We start from the raw sequence: 19,432 nt of genomic DNA on the forward strand, positions 1-19,432 counted from the left end.
CTCTTTCAATAACTATTCTCAAGCTCAGAAATGTACTCCAAATATTACACCAGCTTTGTTCTAAGAAAATAACAAAGACTATTACTTTTGGGAATCATTCAATATCCCAGGGTCTGTGATCAGTGTTTATGTTATTTCTAGTCAGCACACAACCTTGGGATGTAAATATTGTGCCCATATAACAGATGAGAAGACAAGTATCAGAGAGATTGAGTAACTTGCCCACAGAGATACAGTTCATAAATGGCTGATCTGGAATGAAAGCTCAGATCTGTCACAGTCCAAAGCACTGTCTCCCATTTTACACTGCCTCATCTACAAAAAAAATTCCAGTTCTTTTCATAGCGAGGGAAAAGAGAAAGAAGGGAGAAGAACTAAAATGAGGTTACCAAAGAGGAAGAGCAGCAGCCACCCGCAACCAAGGCAGCCCCTCTGGAAACCACTGCTTCAAATTCTGTAAATCAGATGTATTCTGATTCAAGCAGAGCCTAATCCCTCAGCCCAGCCCAGCTGCCTCCCACAGCCTGGCGAAGACGTGGGATGCCGCAAAACTGTTTTCAGCAACAAATGACACCTCTGACCTGAGAAAAAATTGTTTCCCACAAGTTTGAGACTAAAGAAAAGGGGGAGCAAAGAAGAAGGGAGGTTGATTTGGTTAATGACTGATTGGTCACTGTGACTGTGCATCCACACTCACAGCTGGGCTGTGTGTGTGGGCCATGGAAGAGCAGAAGGCCAGAAGCTCTGTGGAGGGTGGTGGGGTAGAGTGCAGTAAGGTTCCAAAGCCCCCAGGCTCTACACTCAGGCAGTCACTGCCCTTGGATCCAATGCATAAGAGACCAGGCAGCTCTCAAAAAACTGTTCCATTCATTCTCTCAAAAGCAAATTAAAACTCTAGTTCAGCAAATGCTGCCATGCAACTTTAATATTCCTATAGATAACTGCTCAGTTTCTATTACAGAAGCCATTCTGGCATTAAATAGATAATGGGTGAAATGGGATTTTCCTCTAGCAATCAATATAAAAAGCAATATCACACCAATACCCATCAATTATTCTGGCTGTGCAAATGCCTGTAAAATCTCCAACAGGAGCAACAAGAGAACGAGGAAAAGAAGAGGCAAGGCACCCGTTGGGATGAGAACAACAAAAGAAGGGAGTCACAGAAGACGTCTCATCAGGCTAATTAGACGTCAGAGAGGGTTTTATCCATGCCTGCTCTATCACAGTACACAAACTTTCTGGAGATTCATGCAAAAATTGATATCTGGACATTTTTCAGCTGCAAGGCTCCATAGTGTTCATCGGATTTTCAAAGAAGTCTGAAACTCCACAAACAGTTCATAATTGCTACTCTAATTTTTTGCCATCTGGGCTGACCAGAAAAGAATCATTGTGTTCTGAACAAACCTCAAAAACTCCCTGAGGATACAAGACTACTAAATTCATTGTCTACACAATCCCATGGAAATGGAAGAATTGGAAATGATCTGCTGAACTGGATCATGTAGCTGGTCAATACAGTTCAACAGGACCTCAAAGGAAATTTTTTAAACGTTGTCTATCCTACATAAAACAGCTGTGTCATATAAATATAATCTAAATTTCATCCACCCCAACCTCAGCAATGTCTTAACCCATAAATAACCGTCTTAGGCTAGGTATTAGATAACCCTCTTAGTAAAAAAAAAAATATATATATATATATATATGTATAAAATTCTGAAGATCAGTTTTATTACATGAAATTCAATTAAATGTTTTAGTTATTCTAATTACCAAGTCTAAAGGGAAAAGGGACTTTCTGTAACCAAAAAATAGAACAGAAAGATATTCAGTGGCACTGCGGTCCTTCGGTAAAATAGCTGGCCTTTAAATGATGGTAAAAAGATACCTGTATGATAACTTCAAGTAATTTAAACTACAATCTTAAGAAAGTGAGGGAGGTTTGTTGGGTTTTATAGCAATTCAAAGGTTATTAAATAAACTGCATCTCTAGATTTTATCTTTGACATTAACCTTCAGTCTCACTGATTCCCATACATAAACAATGTAATCAATCAAAATGACAACCCCAGTTCATAATAAGAAGAACTTGCACTCACCTGGACAAGCTCCATCATGTCTTTGACAAACCCATCCACTTCTGGACCTTCTAGGGCTCCCGTTTTACTCTGAAAAGGAAAAGATCCAATTGCCTAAAAATCATTTTCTTAAGCCAAAAAGCAAAGGAATAAATTAGATAAATAAACCGTATCAGTATTCTTGTGTGGCCGCAAATAGATTTAGAAGTGGCATGTTCCAATTTATGTTCTCCATGCAGGACGTGAATGTTCCACATGAATTAAAATAACTCGTTGAAAACTGCTCCATGTAACCAAATGAGAAGTCATACTTTTGAGTTCCTCGGCTTTTGTAGATTGCAGTCATATGTCATATATTGACTTTATTTGCTTCCTGGGTCCTAGGCTTCAGTTTAGATAAGTGTTAATTGTACATAATATTAATCCTTTGAGGTATAGGTTGAAACTTTTTTATCTTGCCCTATAATTTGTCAATGATATGGTGATTACTAAAATATTTATTTTAAATCCAGGAAGACTACATTGAATGAACATGTTAGAATTATCATTTGGTCTGTACATGAGACCCTTTATTCCCATTTTATAACACATGCAAATATGAACATCTATAAAATACAATACATATTAAAGTATTTGTTTATTCTCTAAAGTTCCACTATAATAACTCATCTGCTCTCTTTGTGATTTCTTAATCCTGAGCCTTTCACATATCATTTTAAAAATTCCATTCCCTAGTGTATTTACCAAACACTTACATAGTACTTATCAGGCACTCTCATAAAAGCTTTCTAAACCTGAATTCATTTAATTCTCATAACATCCCCAGAAGGTAGGTATTATTATCCTTATCACCCCAATTTTACGAATAAGGAAAACAAAGCACAGGGAGGCTAAGGAACCTGCCCAAGGTCCCATAGGTAATAAGCCATGATTCAAACCTAGGTAATTGGTCACAGAAGTCACATGTTTAGCCACCTCTATGCTAGACTGCCTCTCCCAGGTGATGCTGTTTTCTGCTCAGAACATGACACATAATTATCTAGTCTGATTAGTTTCAGGGAAACATCCTTATAATCTTTCCCAGCTTTTTTCTGCTTTTCTACTTTTCTTCCTTCTTACATCATACTATCATGTCCTTAGGAAATTTAATCTCTTTGCCATACTTTGTACTTATAATTTTTATTTTCTCCCCTTTTCATCAAATAATTGGTTCTACAAGAAAAATAGTTTTTATGATAAATAGGTATGACTTGTCCTCTATTTCTTTGGGTTGAATACTGGGTTGGGGGGTTGTATGTTTTTATGCATGATATTATAAATGAACTCTTAGTCCTACAAGAAGGAGAAAACTTGTAGTTTGGGTCCGAGGAGCCAAAAAAAAGTTATCTTTTTTTTTCTTTTCTCAACCATGTGTACTCCTTTGGCTCTTTTTACTCTATTCTCAGAAGGTCTATAGAGAAGTTGAGGGTACCTTGACCTAGAAACACACAGATGGGATTGGTATTCATCATGTAAGTTTAGGGTCTGTTGGGTAAGATGGTTCCACGTGGGGGCTAAACAAGTTTCCTACTCAAAGATGGCCAGCACAATATAAAGAGGCACACTTACAACATCATAGTGGGCAAAGATTTTCTCAAAGTCCCTTTTCCTTTCTTCAGTAGAACAAGCCTGTGTAAGGAAAAAACATTATGTCAGTCCAGCAATGTGACAATTCAGCTGTACAATTCTTCCAGAGTCCTGGACAACTTTTGTAAACTTTGAGTCAATGACCTTTAAGATCCCTTGATTCCACACTGAGCCTTGTCTGTTTCTAAATAAGTTATAAAGTAGAGCAAATAGATGCCTTCCCTTCTTCTTTCCTGCTCAAATCCGTAGAGAAACAGCAATGACATAAACCCATCTATAGAAATGTCACTACTTACATCCATTTTAAATTGGAGAAGGAAGTTTTCCTGAAGAGCCAGAATCCTAAATTTAAAAAAAAAAAAAAAAATCCACATAAGGATCGTTCAGCTCTCAGTTATATGAAAATTTATAGCCCTGGTGTGTGGAAAGTACAGACAATTTCCTGCAAAACAGAATAGGTACTTGAAAGACAGAACTTCTTACATCACAAAAACAGAGAAATTAATTGGGAAAAACTCGTAGAGATTAGTAGTCACCACAGACTTTTAAAAGTTCATCTCGGTGGAAAATGCACACACAGTATGGCCTTCTGGAAATTCTCTCCTCCATAAAGCAATGAGAAAACTGGAAAAAATAGTCAAAATAATTTTCCCAGAGCTCTGGAAAACAATTAAAGTCTTGCAGCAATCTGGGGAGTGTTTACTCTGAAAAAAAACAGCTAAATCTTTTTTTTTTTTGAGACGGAGTCTCGCTCTGTCGCCCAGACTGGAGTGCAATGGCGCGATCTTGGCTCACTGCAAGCTCCGCCTCCCGGGTTCACGCCATTCTCCTGCCTCAGCCTCCTGAGTAGCTGGGACTACAGGCGCCCACCACCGCGCCCGGCTAATTTTTTGTGTATTTTTAGTAGAGACGGGGTTTCACCGTGGTAGCCAGGATGGTCTCGATCTCCTGACTTTGTGATCTGCCCGCCTCGGCCTCCCAAAGTGCTGGGATTACAGGCGTGAGCCACCGCACCCGGCCCCCAAAATAGCTGAATCTTGGTTAGAACAATGACTGTAGCATTTAACTTGCCCTAATACATACACAGAGCCCGTTAGCAAGAGAGTGGGAGACTTACTGGTCCAAGACATTTTAGAAAATCTCTGTCCAATCATGAACTGACCATTGAACTAACCTAGCAGAGATTTCAGTGGACACACCTGACAAAGAATATAGACTTCATAGAATTAGTTCAGAAAAGTCACCAAATAAACAACAACAAAAATCATCAATACACCAAAAACATGACCTATAAGAAATACTAGAGGGAGTCCTTCAGGCTGAAATTAAAGGACACTAGACAATAACGTAAATCCACATGAAAAAATAAAGAGCACCAGAAGCGGTAAATATATAACCCAATATAAAATACGGCATAAATGTATTTTTTTGTGTGTAACTTTTTTGCTATCTGATTTAAATTACAATTTCATAAAACAATAACTAAAAATCTATGTTGTTGAGCACACGATATATAAAGATATAATTTTAAGAACAGAAAGGAGGAGAAAGGCATTTGAACTATATAGAAGTAAAATTTGGGGTATAATATTGAAATTAAGTTGTTACTAATCCACAATTAGATTTGATCTAAATTAAAATGTTAATTGTAATCTAGCAGACAACCGCTAAGAAAATAACTCAAAAAAATAGCAAAAGAAAAATAAGGGAATTAAAATAATACATTTGAAAATGTCTGTTTAACGTGCAGGAAGCGGTAATGGAAGGATAGAGGAATTTTTAAAACTTAAGACAAAGAGAAAACAAATAGCAAATATAAATTACTTCTCAGTAATCACGTTAAATATACACATATTAAATACTCCATTAATAGCACAGATTGGCAGAATAGAAAGAAGTAAAACTATCTCTTTATAGATGATACAATCTTGTATATATAAAATCCTAAGGAATCCAACAAAAAACTACTAGAGCTAATAAACAAATCCAGCACACTGGCAGAATGCAAGATTAATATAAAAAATTCAATGACATTTCTATACATTAACAATGGCCAGTCCAAAAGTGGAATTTGGAATACTAATCCTTTTATGATAGTATCAAAAAGAATAAAATATTTAAAAAATTTAATGAAAGAGGTTCAATTTGTAGACTGAAAACTACAAAACATTGTTGAAACAAATTAAAGACTTAAGTAAATGAAAAAACATCCCACGTTCATACATTGGGAGACTTAATATTTTTAAGGAGACAATGCTCCCCAAATTGATCTGCAAATTCAAAACAATCCTCATCAAAATCTGAATTGGCTTTTTTGCAGAAATTGACAATCTGGTCCTAAAATTCATGTGAATATGCAAATGAACCAGGATAGCCAAAACAATCTTGAAAAAGAGGAACAAAGTTTGAGGACTCACATTTTTTGTTTCAAAATTTGCCTACAAATCTACAGAATCAAGATAGTGTGTATTGGCATAATGACAGACATGTAGATAAATGGAAAAGAATTGAGAGTACAGAAATAAACCCATACATATTGTCAATTGATTTTCAGAAAGGGTGCCAAGACCATTCAGTAAGGAAAAATATTCAAGAAATGGTGTTGGGACAAGTAGATATCTACATGCAAAATAATTAAATTGTGCCCCCACCTTACACCATATTAAACAATTAACATGAAATGGATTTACATAAAACAGAAACTTTATAATTTGTATAACTCTTAGAAGGAAACAAAGGGGTAAATCTTCATGAGCTTGGATTTTGGCAGTGGCTTCCTAGATATGATATCTAAAACACAAACAACCAAAAACATTAGACAAATTGGATTCATGAGAATTAAAAACATTTGTGCTTCAAAGGACACCATCAAAAAAATGAAAACACAACTCTCAAAATGGAAAAAAGTTTTTGCTGATTATACATCTGAGAAATGTCTAGTAAACAGAATATACATAGAACTCTTACAGTTCAATAACAAAAGGACAAATCACCCAATTTTTTAATTGCGCAAAGGATCTGAACAGACATTTCTCCAAAGAAGACATACAAATGGCCAATAATACATAAAAAATATTCAAAATGCAAATCACAATGAGATACTACTTCACACCCACTAGATGTGAAGTAGTATCTTCTTTTTTATGTATATTTTTATGATATATATCATAAAAAAGTATAATCTTTTTTATGATTAAAAAAGATGCAAACAATAACAAGTACTAATTAGAATATGGAGAAATTAAAATCCTGATACATTGTTGGTGGGAATGTAAAATGGTGCAGCCACTTTAGAAAACATTTTGGCAGTTCCTCAGAAAATTAAATGTAAAATTACTATATAAACCAAAAGTTCTGCTTCTTAATATATAACCAAGAGAATCACAAACACATATTTAACCCAAAACATGTAGCAACATTATTCATAATCTCTAAAAAGTGAAAATAACTCAAATGAACATCAACTGATGAATGGACAAAATGTGATATGTACATACACGGGACTATTACTCAGCCATAAAAAAGGATAAAGTTACAACATGGATGAACCTTGAAAACATTACTCCAAGTGAAATAGCCAGATAGGAAAGGCACATATTGTATGATTCCATTTATATGAAATGCCCAGAATAGGTAAGTCGATAGAAAGAGAAAGTAGATTGGTGGTTGCCAGGGTCTTGTGGGAGGAGGAAGAGGGGAGTGACTGCTAATGGGTACTGGGTATCCTTCTGGCATAATGAAATGTTCTAACATTAGATACTGGTGATGACTGGACTTTATGAATATATTAAAATCTACCAAATTGTATACTTTAAAAGGGTAAATTTTATGGTACTTAAATTATATCTCAATTTTAAAATAATCTTGTTTTTGTTTTAGAAAGCAAATATGTCTGTCTTTTCTGTATAATTATAATTATACTTTAATAGGATACAGTCAGTTTCAATAGATTCAACATTAGATTCATGTTGTATTCATAGTCGTGAGGATATATAGAAAAAGTAGAAAAAATGTAATACAACTATGTGGAAAATCTTTCCTCCTCCAAATGCTCAGAATAGAGGGAATTAATTTGAGCCAATTAGAAGATAGAATATCCTGGAAGTCTGCAAGGAATATTGTTCTTACTATTTGCTGGCACCAGGCAGCCTAAATCATGTTGCCAGTCACAGCACATATACTTGGGAGGTGCTTTTATGTAGAGGAATTGAACTGCATTTCAGAGCTGAAAGGAGAGAGAGAAAATTCCTATCTGCAAATGTTTTAAGGCCTCTTTGTTGTTGTATTAGTTTCCTAGTGCTGCTGTGACACACTGCCACAAACATAGTGGCTTCAAATGACCATAATCATTTACAGCACTTGCAGCTGAAGTCTGAAATTGATCTCACTGGGCAAAATTCAAGCTCTCAACAGGGCCACATTCCTTCTGGAGGCTCAGGGAGAATCCCTTCCCTTGCCTTTTTTCGGGTTCTAGAGACTGCCTACATTCTTTAGCCTCTTCTTCCACTTTAAAGCCAGCAACTAGCATTTTCAAATCTCTCTGTGACTCTGACCTTCTGACTCCCTCTTCCATATTTAAAGGATCTTTGTTATTACATTGGGCCCAATGTGGATAATCCAGAATAATCTCTATTTTAAAGTCTGTTGATTAGCAAACTTAATTATATCTGCAACTTTAATTCATTCTTGCCTTGTAACATGAAATAGTCACCAGTTTGGGTATTAGGACGTGGACACCATTTTTTTTTTTTTTTTTTTGAGATGGAATCTCGCTTAGTCACCTAGCTAGAGTACTGTGATGCAATCTTGGCTCACTGCAACCTCTTCTTCCTGAGTTCAAGCGAATCTCCTGCCTGAGCCTCCTGAAGAGCTGGGACTACAGGCATGCACCACCACGCCGGGCTAATAATTTTTTTTTTTTTTTTTTTTTTGTATTTTTAGTAGAGACAGGGTTTCACTATGTTAGCCAGGCTGGTCTCGAACTCTGACCTCAAGTGATGCACCTGCCTTGGCCTCCCACAGTGCTGGGTTTACAAGTGTGAGCCACCGCACTCAGCCTAAGATGTGGACATCTTTATTCTGCTTACCACAGTTCTCATTTTCAAATTCCATATCAAACTGGTTTTGAAATACACTTGGCACCCCATATCTGTGGGTTCTTCAGGGCCAACTGTGGGTTGAGCATCCGAGGATTTGGGTATCTGGTATCTGCGGAGGTTCTGGAACCAATCCCCAGAGGATACTTAGGGAAGACTGTACTAACTGATTTTGCTGCCTTGCATCTTTGTTCAGTGCTACTGTAACTCCATCAATTCACAACTACTCATTGAATCCCCCTCATTGCACAACACTCCACCAAGTGAGAAGTTATTCAAGGGGTTAAGGCATAGTCCCCGCCCTACCAGCAGGACCATAGCAAACCCGCCTCTACAGAGTGTTTGGACATATGCAGAAGGCCCTATTAGTTATCACAGTGATAGAGGGGGCACAACTAGCATTTTGTGCATAGGGCCAGGGATATTAGGTTTCTGGCATTACATGGAAATTTCCACAGAATGAAGAATTGTCCCATGTCTCACTTGAATTTCAAATGTCCAGGGGGGCAATCGTGTCTGTAAAAATCCTGCTTTTAATTATTTGTGCTTGGAACTGAATTCTTATTTGCATAAAAACTCAAGGTTTGCATAATTTACTACTTACATAAATTTTCCACATGGTAGATGAATTGTGTTGAGAGATGAATGTATTTTGTCTCATTTGGAACTCTGTCAATACTTATTTATTATTTCATGAAATCATATCAACAGCACCTGACTTACCAAAGTGCCACAATTGTATCAGTTAGCATCTCAGCTGCCCCATTTATAATTCTACACAGGTGAAAGCATGTGATCACTTCATTATATCTTCACTATGATTGTATGTAAGCACTTATACACTAAAATGTGCGTTATTGTATAACTAGCTGCTTTCCTTTTATTTCGCCTTTATAAGTTACAGTCTGTGCATGATGTTAGTTATTTTAGCATTGTATACATAGGTAGGTCATATTGGATATGGACTAAGAGGGCAGAGAGCAGTCGCTCTGAGCCCTTTATTAACCCCAGCCTCTCAGGGCACACAGGGCTCCTCAACTCTCACTACTCTGAGGTGTGCACAACTGAATCAGTGCATGGATGAATAGATGCTTTTGGTGAAGGGAACCACGAGATTGCAAGCTTTTGTTTTCATCTAGATTGTCATCTACTGAATGAATTCTTTGGTTGCTTTGGGATTGGCTCTCTCACATAGCTCTCTGACCTCTACTTGAGAGGAACCCTGCCTCTATTGACCAAGAGAACCAGATGGGATCCAGGGAGCAGAGGCAAGATGCCTTCTGTGCCAGGCCTGATGGAGAAACACTTTTGTCCCTCTTTGGCTGGTCCCTCAGTGGCTCTTCTATATCAATGTGGCCAAAATTAGAACGAAGGTCCTAAAAAAAGTAGCCAAGGAGGACACACAGGCTGCCTCGCAATTCCTATGAGGCACAGATAGAAGGCCATTTAGTCTACTGAGGTCAACATCCTGGCTGTTACTGAGGAGATATTCTTCCTGGTGAGTCCCCTTTCACAGATATCAAAACCTGGCTGAGGTAGCTGCCAAGAAAGGAGATAGCTGGTATGGGATTTGGTGATTCTGGACTCAGGTTAATGTCCACTAAGAGATGAAACCAACATCTTCTTGTGACTTTGTCGAGTTACCTCCTCATCATTAAAAATTTGCCTCAGTCCTTGGAATTCCTCCCTCCCAGCTATACTTGCTACTGCACTGCAGCCTGTAACTGCTGCGCCATTTACAATTACCATCAAGCGCTGCCCTGAAGTACCTGGTATTATATATAGCTGCTCCCCTATAACGGGTGTATCTGTGTATTCCAGATCCAATTTCAACTCTGACTATTTGCTCAGAATGTCTTTCTCTTTTTTGTAGACAACTCCATGCTGTTTGGGATCAGCTGGACTTAACAAAACATACTGACACACCAATCACATGCCACAACACCAGACTCTCAAGACAACATATTCATGGACACGGAGCCACTTCTGCTTTTATCCTGTCCTCCTCCACTTCTAGCCTTCAGGCACTTGGTGCCTCCCTGAGGATACACCAACACTTCAAGACCACAGAGTGCATCTGGCATCTGGCTCAGTAGTCCTGTGTCCTGAAATAACTGCTCAACGTTCCCAGAGCCAGTGAATGGGATTTGGGACATTTTTGTCATGAAGTCACAAGGTGAGACTATAAATGTCTTGTCTTTAAGGGTAGGGGGATTTTCCCATGACCCATCCATAAAATTTGTGAAAATGTTATGCGTTGTACATTTTGGAGAGACGAACTTTTATTATCTTCACGAAGGAATCTGTTACCCTAAAAGATTTAGAATTACTCAGCTTATTTGGTAAGATGTGCCTATTCTTTTAGACTCCAAGTGAGGCTTGATCTCCAGTCTCAAAAGGAAATATATGATGTCATCAGGCCCCTAGGAAGGTATTTCTGAATGTATGATATCATTTCCGTGTAACTCACCTTGCTAAGTCATTTAGATCCAACCGACCATCTTTATTTCTGTCAAAAATCTTCATCTGAAATGCAGAAGGGAAAATGGTTGTACTTGTAACAGGAATTAATTCTGAAAGTTATTAAAACACTTTACTATTTTGCTCTTCTGATTACATATTTGCCTAAATTGGCTGAGGAGCCCACTTGCCTGGGGGAAAATTAGTATTGGTCACAGAAGGAATTGCATGTCAGCCTCTCTGTTAGGATGAGTCATAGGAACCAAACCTCCTAAATCTCAGTGGCTTAACACAACACAGGTTTATTTTTCATTCATGTTATATGAGAATCAAGGGTTAGCTGGCAGGTCTACTTCATGTTGTCTATACTCTGGTGACATGGAATGACAAAGTAGTGACCATCTGGCCACATTCCTGATTGTCATTGCAGAAAGAAAGAATAGTAAATAATTTACTTATTAAAATTGTATTCTCCAAAGCAGATCCCTGACCACACCCACCTTCAAAGGGACAGAATAATAAAATCCTACCATGTGAGGAAAACTACTTATTTGGAGGATAGCAGCAACAACTACCAGTCTCTGACAGGCAAAACAGATAAAAATCTTTTATAAAGATTACAAGCTTGAAATGTGGGTTCTTTGTTTGAGTCAAGGTTTTCTGAAATTATTTTATAGCCCTCATTTAGCATATCAGCCACCAAGGAGGGCTTGGAGGGCTCATATCATAGGGTACTGTCATAGGGTATAGGAAAAACCTCATGTTTCCATGAAGGCAAAAGGTGTTGACGCTGAACCTTTCCTTTCATAGAGAGACTTAGCATTGTCCAAAGAAGTTGTTTACATTATTAGATCAGACTAAACTTTAAACAATATAGGACTAAAAGTTAAAAATTTCTGCACTAACCACAAATTAGAAACACAAGATTGGTTTGGGCAAAATAGAAGAGATAGATTTCTTTGCACATCTGAGTTGAAATGTGAGTGAATTTTGTGACTTTACAACATTTTAATGCTACAGAATATCTCTAAACATATCCATATAAGGAGGCTGCACAGGGAAAAAGAGGGAGCGAGATAATCTGAAAATATATACAACAGATTTTTGCTTTAAAAGATACATTAGTCCCCCATCCTTCCTCTCTCTGCAAATACAGTTTTTTCAAATATTTAAAATGAATTTGAAAACCCATTATCCCTATTTTGGCACCAAAAATGTGTATTACAGAATTAAAACACAGGTTATATTTTTATACATTTGGACATATTACATGTCCAATTATGTCCCTTAAACATAAACACTATACAGAATCCAGTAAAAAGTCTGATGGGGATACACTTTGCTAGAAGATGAGCCATGAGTTATTTTCTGTGACACTTTCATTATGAGAGGTTCTATCTTAATAGAAAGCTAGGTCAGCTTGAGCTTTAAGCAAGTAACAACTCACCTTGAAAGACGTGGGCCTAAGTCCATTGCTGTGCAAACTTACTCCAAGAGAAAACAATCCCGTGCTCGAAATTGGCCTAGGATGAACTAAACATCAGTGTGCTAAATTATGCTTCTACCTATCAGAAAATTGGCTATGGCTCAAATAAGAATAAGAATCAGGAAAAAAATCATTTGCCTAATTTTTCCATCTCTGAGTGTATACCAGTGAGAATGAATGGCACACATATTCCACTGTATCTGCTCGTCTACTTTCTTGGGGCCTCTGTAGCTCTAAGTTCAAATATTAATGATGAGGGAATCTTGAAGCATGCCTGTAGCAGCAGACTAGAAATCAAATCCTGTGTGACATTAAGACATTATGCTTCTTTGCAAGCATAACCTTTAGTGAATTTTGAATGCTTGGCATATTTGTTTGAGACATAATGGCTTCTTAATTTTTAAACAATAATAAAGACCATTTATGAGGGCTCAATACTTTATATGTTATAACATTTAATTATCACAACATCCTTATAAGGTCAAAAAAAATCTGCATGTAACTAATAAGGAAACTGATATTTAGAAAGATTGAAGTAGGTTGTTTAAGAAGCAAGATTTTAATCTAAGCATATCTGTCACCAGAGCTCTTTCCATAAAACCAGGCTCTTAGCTCTATAGAGTCTGGGTATCTCATCCTGAATTTGGTTTGCTTCATGTTTGGTTATGAAGTAAAACATCTGGTGCAGGCCGGGCGCAGTGGCTCACGCCTGTAATCCCAGCACTTTGGGAGGCCGAGGAGGGCGGATCACAGGGTCAGGAGATCGAAACCATCCTGGCTAACATGATGAAACCCTGTCTCTACTAAAAATACAAAAAAATTAGCCAGACGTGGTGGCAGGCGCCTATAGTCCCAGCTGCTGGGGAGGCTGAGGCAGGAGAATGGTGTGAACCCGGGAGGCGAGCTTGCAGTGAGCCGAGATCACGTCACTGCACTACTCCAGCCTGAGAGACAGAGGGAGATGCCATCTAAAAAAAAAAAAAAAAAAAATCTGGTGCCATAGAGTATACCGGAGATGTGGTATTTACCTTTTCTAATTGCCTCTTTTTAGAAAAAAACTATGTGGATTTCCCTCCAACTCAGTAGTCTGAATTTCCTCTAAAGAAATAGAAACTTCATGATAGTTGAGTCAACTCTAAGACTGCCAATTTTCACTTCACTGGACTCACACTTATATAGTTCATTTCTATCTATTTTCTCTACCTTTAACTATAAACCAAGAGATATAAGCCTAGTGCCTGACAACTGCTCCAGGCAGTAGTGGCAGGTTGGTCACAGCCTGAGTTCCATGAGCAAGCGCCCCTGCCAGCCCTCAGCCCACAACCCAGCTCCCCTTCAATCCCCTGCACACACACCCCTTCCCACTGGGCTCCATGCCCTGAAGCTGCACGGGTGCTCATTTACCCTGGCTGGAATGATGATGAAGTATTCCCAGGCCAGAACAGGCTCCAGAATTTCTGAAACCAAATGTTCACTGCCTTGTGACATTGGTGGTCAAATTCCTGTAGCAAACATGTTCTGACCAAAAACAGAATATGAGGAGGTGACCCCTGCCCAGAAGCTCCTCTCCCAGTGACTCCTGACCAAGACCAATGGGATGTCCTGCTAGACTGAGTGGCTATTTGTTGCCAATGACGCTCACCCAGTGTCCATCCTGGAGGACTCTACCGGGCACCCACAGAATCAGAAGTGACCACCTTCACCTGTAGCATCAACCATGCCAAGCTGATGGTGGTGGAGGAACGATGTATTTACTGTGTGAACTCTGAGAACTGCACTAGTCCGAAATCCTCAGGGAAGCCTGGGTGTTCTCTAGCTTATCTAGTATCTCCAGAGCTATCCAGGAACTCGGTCATGCTCTTTTCAAAAACAACATGATTGTAACTGTGAAGAGTTTTCAATATATCTTGGCCAAGCTGCCAGATGATGCACCTTCCAAAACACCTGCTGGGACAGCAAAGGAAGCCAAAGGGAAGGCAAAGGAGACAGCACTGACAGCTGTGGAGAAGGCCAAGGACCTAGCGAGCAAGGCAGCCACTGAAATGCAATAACAGCAACAGTGCATGTAGCCAGCCTGGGCCCTGCCCACCACCGCCACAGCACCCCTGATGACCTGGTTCAAATCCCTCTGCCCTTTTCCAATTTACTTCCAGCCCTACCTACTGCTTGGCTTGTGGGTTGAGGGTGGGTGTCATGTTGACATCTACAGAACACCAGGCATACCCATATCTGAGCCAGTCCTGCTTATTTCCCCATTGGGCAGCTGAGGTCAGAAGCACAGAGAGTTGTGGTGACTTGCACAGGATCACAGACGGGATGCAGATAAATTGGTAATAAATGCTAGACTGCAAACTCCATGAGGGCAGGGATGTTTGTTTTGTTTTGTGATATGCCCCCAAGTACTTGGCACATATCTAGTACATAATAGGCAGTCAATAATTATTTATTGAATTTTTTAAAAAAGAAAATAAATATAGGCCTTATTTTTTCCTCCCTCTTTATCCTAATTCACTCCAGGAGGGCTGTGGCAGTTGACGATGGCAGCGGTAGGGGGCGTGCCTTCCATTCTGAAGGGCAATCGCTGAAAGGTGGAGAAGAGCCCTTCATCACTCTTCTTACCTCTACCACTGCTTTTCCAAGACTTGCACTCATACTCCATCCACACATTTTTGAAAATTAGCTACCTGAAAGGTGCTATCAAGGCTCCTAGAAATGGAACACAATGTCTTAATAACAAATGCCTTAAAATTCTAAGTGTGGTAGTTCCCATTCTCTGGCAAGAGACTCCTCAGGGACTTTGGAGTTACTCAGAATTCTCCTTAGATTGAATAATCTTTTAGTTTTTCAAACCTTTGTAGGTGCAGTAGCAATTGTAAAATGCAAAGTCACTTAAAATCATTACTGGGTAACTTCCTGTCAATAGATATTTTCTTAAACAGTAGATTCAAAGTACAACTACTGTCATGTGGTGGGAGAGGAAGTCTGTGACTTTTTAAAACAATTCTTAATGAAGAATTTTAGTATAATGCCTGCCCATGGTGAAAAACATGCAAATAATTGAGCAGAGTCAAGAGTGTGAGTCCCTCCCTTGCCTGTTTTAGTGGTAACTACCATTCACAGAGTCTTATAGATCCTTCCAGAAACTTTTTAAGCATACAAGTATATGTGTATATATGTACACACACATATATCACATCTATCTAGTTTTTTGATGAATGGACCATATGCAATATACTATTTTGCAGCTTCCTTTTTTTTATTTAATAAATTATTGGAAAAATCATTCTTTAGCAGTTTTTTTCTTTTTTTCTTTTTTTTGTTTTTTTTGTTTTTTTTTGAGATGGAGTCTCGCTCTGTCGCCCGGGCGATCTCGGCTCACTGCAAGCTCCGCCTCCCAGGTTCATGCCATTCTCCTGCCTCAGCCTCCCGAGTAGCTGGGACTACAGGTGCCCACCACCACGCCCGGCTAATTTTTTGTATTTTTAGGAGAGACAGGGTTTCATCGAGTTAGCCAGGATGGTCTTGATCTCCTGACCTTGTGATCTGCCCGCCTCAGCCTCCCAAAGTGCTGGGATTACAGGCGCGAGCCACTGCACCCGGCCAGCAGTTCTTTTTTTAAAAAACTTTAAAGGAGATCCTCATTCCTGCCTGGAAATTATTGCCATATGCTATTCCAAAAAAGATTTAGAACCCCCTCCCATATTATCAATTGAGAATTATTTGTCAGGTAATTACTATGTCTAATAACATTCTACACACTATGGGACATCCCAATTATTAAGATGGTACATGATTTTAGGAGTATACAATTGTAATTGAAGAGTGAAAAAGAAATATCTGAAATATACGTTAACTAATAAGATTCAACATTATCTCCTTAACCCTGAGAAAAAGAGACAGAGCAATGTGACAGGATATTGGAGGAGACTGAGGAAGGAGATAAGAATTCAGGTAAGTTCTGAAGGAGGGATAGGATTTGGAAATGAGGCAGAGAGAAGAGAGGAAGACATTATAGACTAGCAAATGTAAGAACAAAGGCACCGAGATAGAAATTCACATGAAGCAATAGGTTAGCCATAGAGAGTCACCAGGGAGGACGAGGGCTGTTCTGGGAGTGGAGGAGAGAAGTTAGAGTGGGAGAGAGAATGGGACCAGATGATGCAAGAGCTTGAAAGCCATAAATAGGAGTTTAAACTTTTGTAGATCCATGCACAGGCGACTGACATCATTCATTCATTTATTCATGCGTTCATTCATTTAACAAATATTTATGGAGTGCCTACTATGTGTCAGACACTGTTCTATTTACTGAACAGACAAAGATTCATGCTCTCATGGAGCTGATTTGGAAAGAGGAGATGGAAAGGGGGAAGGAAAATAAGACAGATAAGTAAAATACTGACTGCTTTACATATGTAACGTGAAATATACACGTTACCTACGTTAAATGCTCTGTAGGAAAAATTAAGTAGCATATAGAATAGCAAGTTGGGGGGTACAATTTTAAATAGAATGGAAATGGAAAGCCTCAATTAAAAGGTGGCTTTTTCATAAAGACCTGAAAGAGATGAAAGTAAATCAAATGCATACCAGGGTTAAAAATATATTGGCAGGAATATGGCAAGTGCAAAGCACCTGTGGCAGCACATACATGCATGTCAGAGTAACCAAAAGTATGACAGGCAATAGTGTGGCAAGACTAGGACTGGGGAGGAGATAAAAGGAGATAAGATGGGAAAGGTGATGACTTGGGGTGTGAGCAGGTGGTGTAAGAACTTTGGCTTTTTCTCAGAGACAGAGCCTTTGGAGGTTTTTGATATGAAAAATGACATAATCTGACTCATAGTATAACAGGATCACTCTGGCTGCTGTGTTTCATAGAGATGGTAAGAGACAGGAGTGGAAATAGGGGGATTTGCTGGGAAGCATCTTACAATTCAGTTGAGAAATAATCATGGCTTGGAACAGGGTGAGAAATGATAAGATTTAGAATGTAATTTAAATGTGTTCAATAAGATTTGCCAGTTAGATGTGGAGTGATAGAGAAAGAGGCATCAAAGATGGTTTCAAGTGTCATGCCTTGAGCAACTTGAAAGCTTGAGGAAGACCAGTAGTGGAGCAGGTCTTTGAGGAAAGGTCAGAATTTCAATTTGAGACATGTTGAAAATGTATATTAGGCATGCAGTTCAAGTAGAGATACATATTTAAGTGTATCCAAGAAGTTTAGAGAAGTGGTCTGAGTCAGCCATATAAATCAAGGGTGGTCAGCCTTTAGCTGGTATTCAAAACCATGAGACTGGTTGAGATTACCGCGAGTGAGAGTGGACATAGAAGAGAAGAGATCTGAGGACTGAGCCCAGACGAGCGTCAGGTTGGCCTGGATCACAGTGATGAATGCTTAGACCCAGAGAAGGAAGCAGATATGAGCTGCTTTAATCCAGGCATGAAATATGAGAGCCAAGACCAGGATCATGGATGGGGACAAGCTTAAACTCATATCATTCTCTTTGTCTGCCATTGTTGTGGGATTTAGGAGGATGAGAGTGACCTCGGGTTGAAACAGAAGAGTATTAAGTGCACTCAGGCCCAGCTGACTCACGTCCAAAAGACTGGGATCGGAATAAAGACAGCACTTGACTTTTACATACACTTTACAAAAGGGGATGGGCTAGCTTGAAGCAAGCTTACAGTGGCGTGAAAGCAGGGATACAGAGGCAGGACAAACTTAGGATTGCACATAACTGTTACCAAGCAACCCAGGTGTCCATTATCTAGGTTTGCCTGGGCACAGGCTTATCTCTTAACCTTCACTATGGTACCCAGGCAGCTGTAGTTCAGGCCTACTCAGGCTTCTTATGACCTTTGTTGTACTTCTTAGATAAAACAGAATACCTGAAGTCACTAGTTATAGAGAACAGGAATCTATAAACTCATTCCATAAAATAAAGGAAAATTTGTTTTTCTTCTCCGTATGTTGAGGGAGTGCTGGGAGAGTCTCCAGAGCACATTAGATAGTATTATCAAGACTTTTCCTGGGTCTGGGCTGTGCTTATTGCTGCCTCTGGGACAAGTCAGCCTAATACAGGAAAACTTATTTCTCTTTCTTTTTATTTTTCTTTAATTTACCACCCCACCATAGTCTCAGATTTAAATGTGTTATTTTATAAAAGTTCAAGTTTCCCGCTCTAATTTAGTAGGTGATTTAACATCAGCCAGAAATATTAGCTTACATTTAACAAAAGTAAATATTATCTAAAAATATCCTATCCAGACAGCTAAATCTTTCCTCCTGCCTGGCGTTGGCAGCACCTCTAAATTCAGTACCATAATTTGATTTTAATAATAGGCTGTCTCCTTCCTTGTCCAGAACATTAATTAGGAATCAGGATAAGACAAGATGTGCAGACCTCTGCTTCACTCTTCTGATTGGTCATTCTGCCTTAACTCACTCATTAGTCATGCTTCAGCCAGTTTTTAAATGTGCCAATCCTTATTCAGATCAATTTGAATTCATTTAATAAGTTACATCTCTTAAGTAAAGCATTTGATGCTAAACCTCAGAACAAAATCTTTAATACAGTATTGCCATGATTATGTCCATTGCTCAATAAAAATCCATTAAAGCAGCAATAACGTGATTTCACGCTTAGTATATCAGAGCTCAGGATGCAGAAGTCGTT

At 38.8% G+C, this 19,432-nt stretch overlaps 1 protein-coding gene across 1 annotated transcript in view; it reads right to left on the reverse strand.

Annotated features, from left to right (window-relative positions):
- Window positions 1-19,432, reverse strand: part of SCGN (secretagogin, EF-hand calcium binding protein) — a 49,832-nt gene that overhangs the window by 8,166 nt on the left and 22,234 nt on the right. Inside the window, exons 7-10 of the mRNA XM_011966485.1 lie at window positions 11,277-11,332; window positions 4,007-4,052; window positions 3,693-3,752; window positions 2,106-2,174 (exon numbers count right to left, since the gene is read on the reverse strand). Of these exons, the coding sequence (XP_011821875.1) occupies window positions 2,106-2,174; window positions 3,693-3,752; window positions 4,007-4,052; window positions 11,277-11,332 (231 nt within the window). The remainder of the gene's footprint in view (window positions 1-2,105; window positions 2,175-3,692; window positions 3,753-4,006; window positions 4,053-11,276; window positions 11,333-19,432) is intronic.

The sequence above is a fragment of the Mandrillus leucophaeus genome, unplaced genomic scaffold (assembly GCF_000951045.1).
Source record: "Mandrillus leucophaeus isolate KB7577 unplaced genomic scaffold, Mleu.le_1.0 Scaffold760, whole genome shotgun sequence".
In the NCBI taxonomy this organism is placed as follows: domain Eukaryota; kingdom Metazoa; phylum Chordata; class Mammalia; order Primates; family Cercopithecidae; genus Mandrillus; species Mandrillus leucophaeus.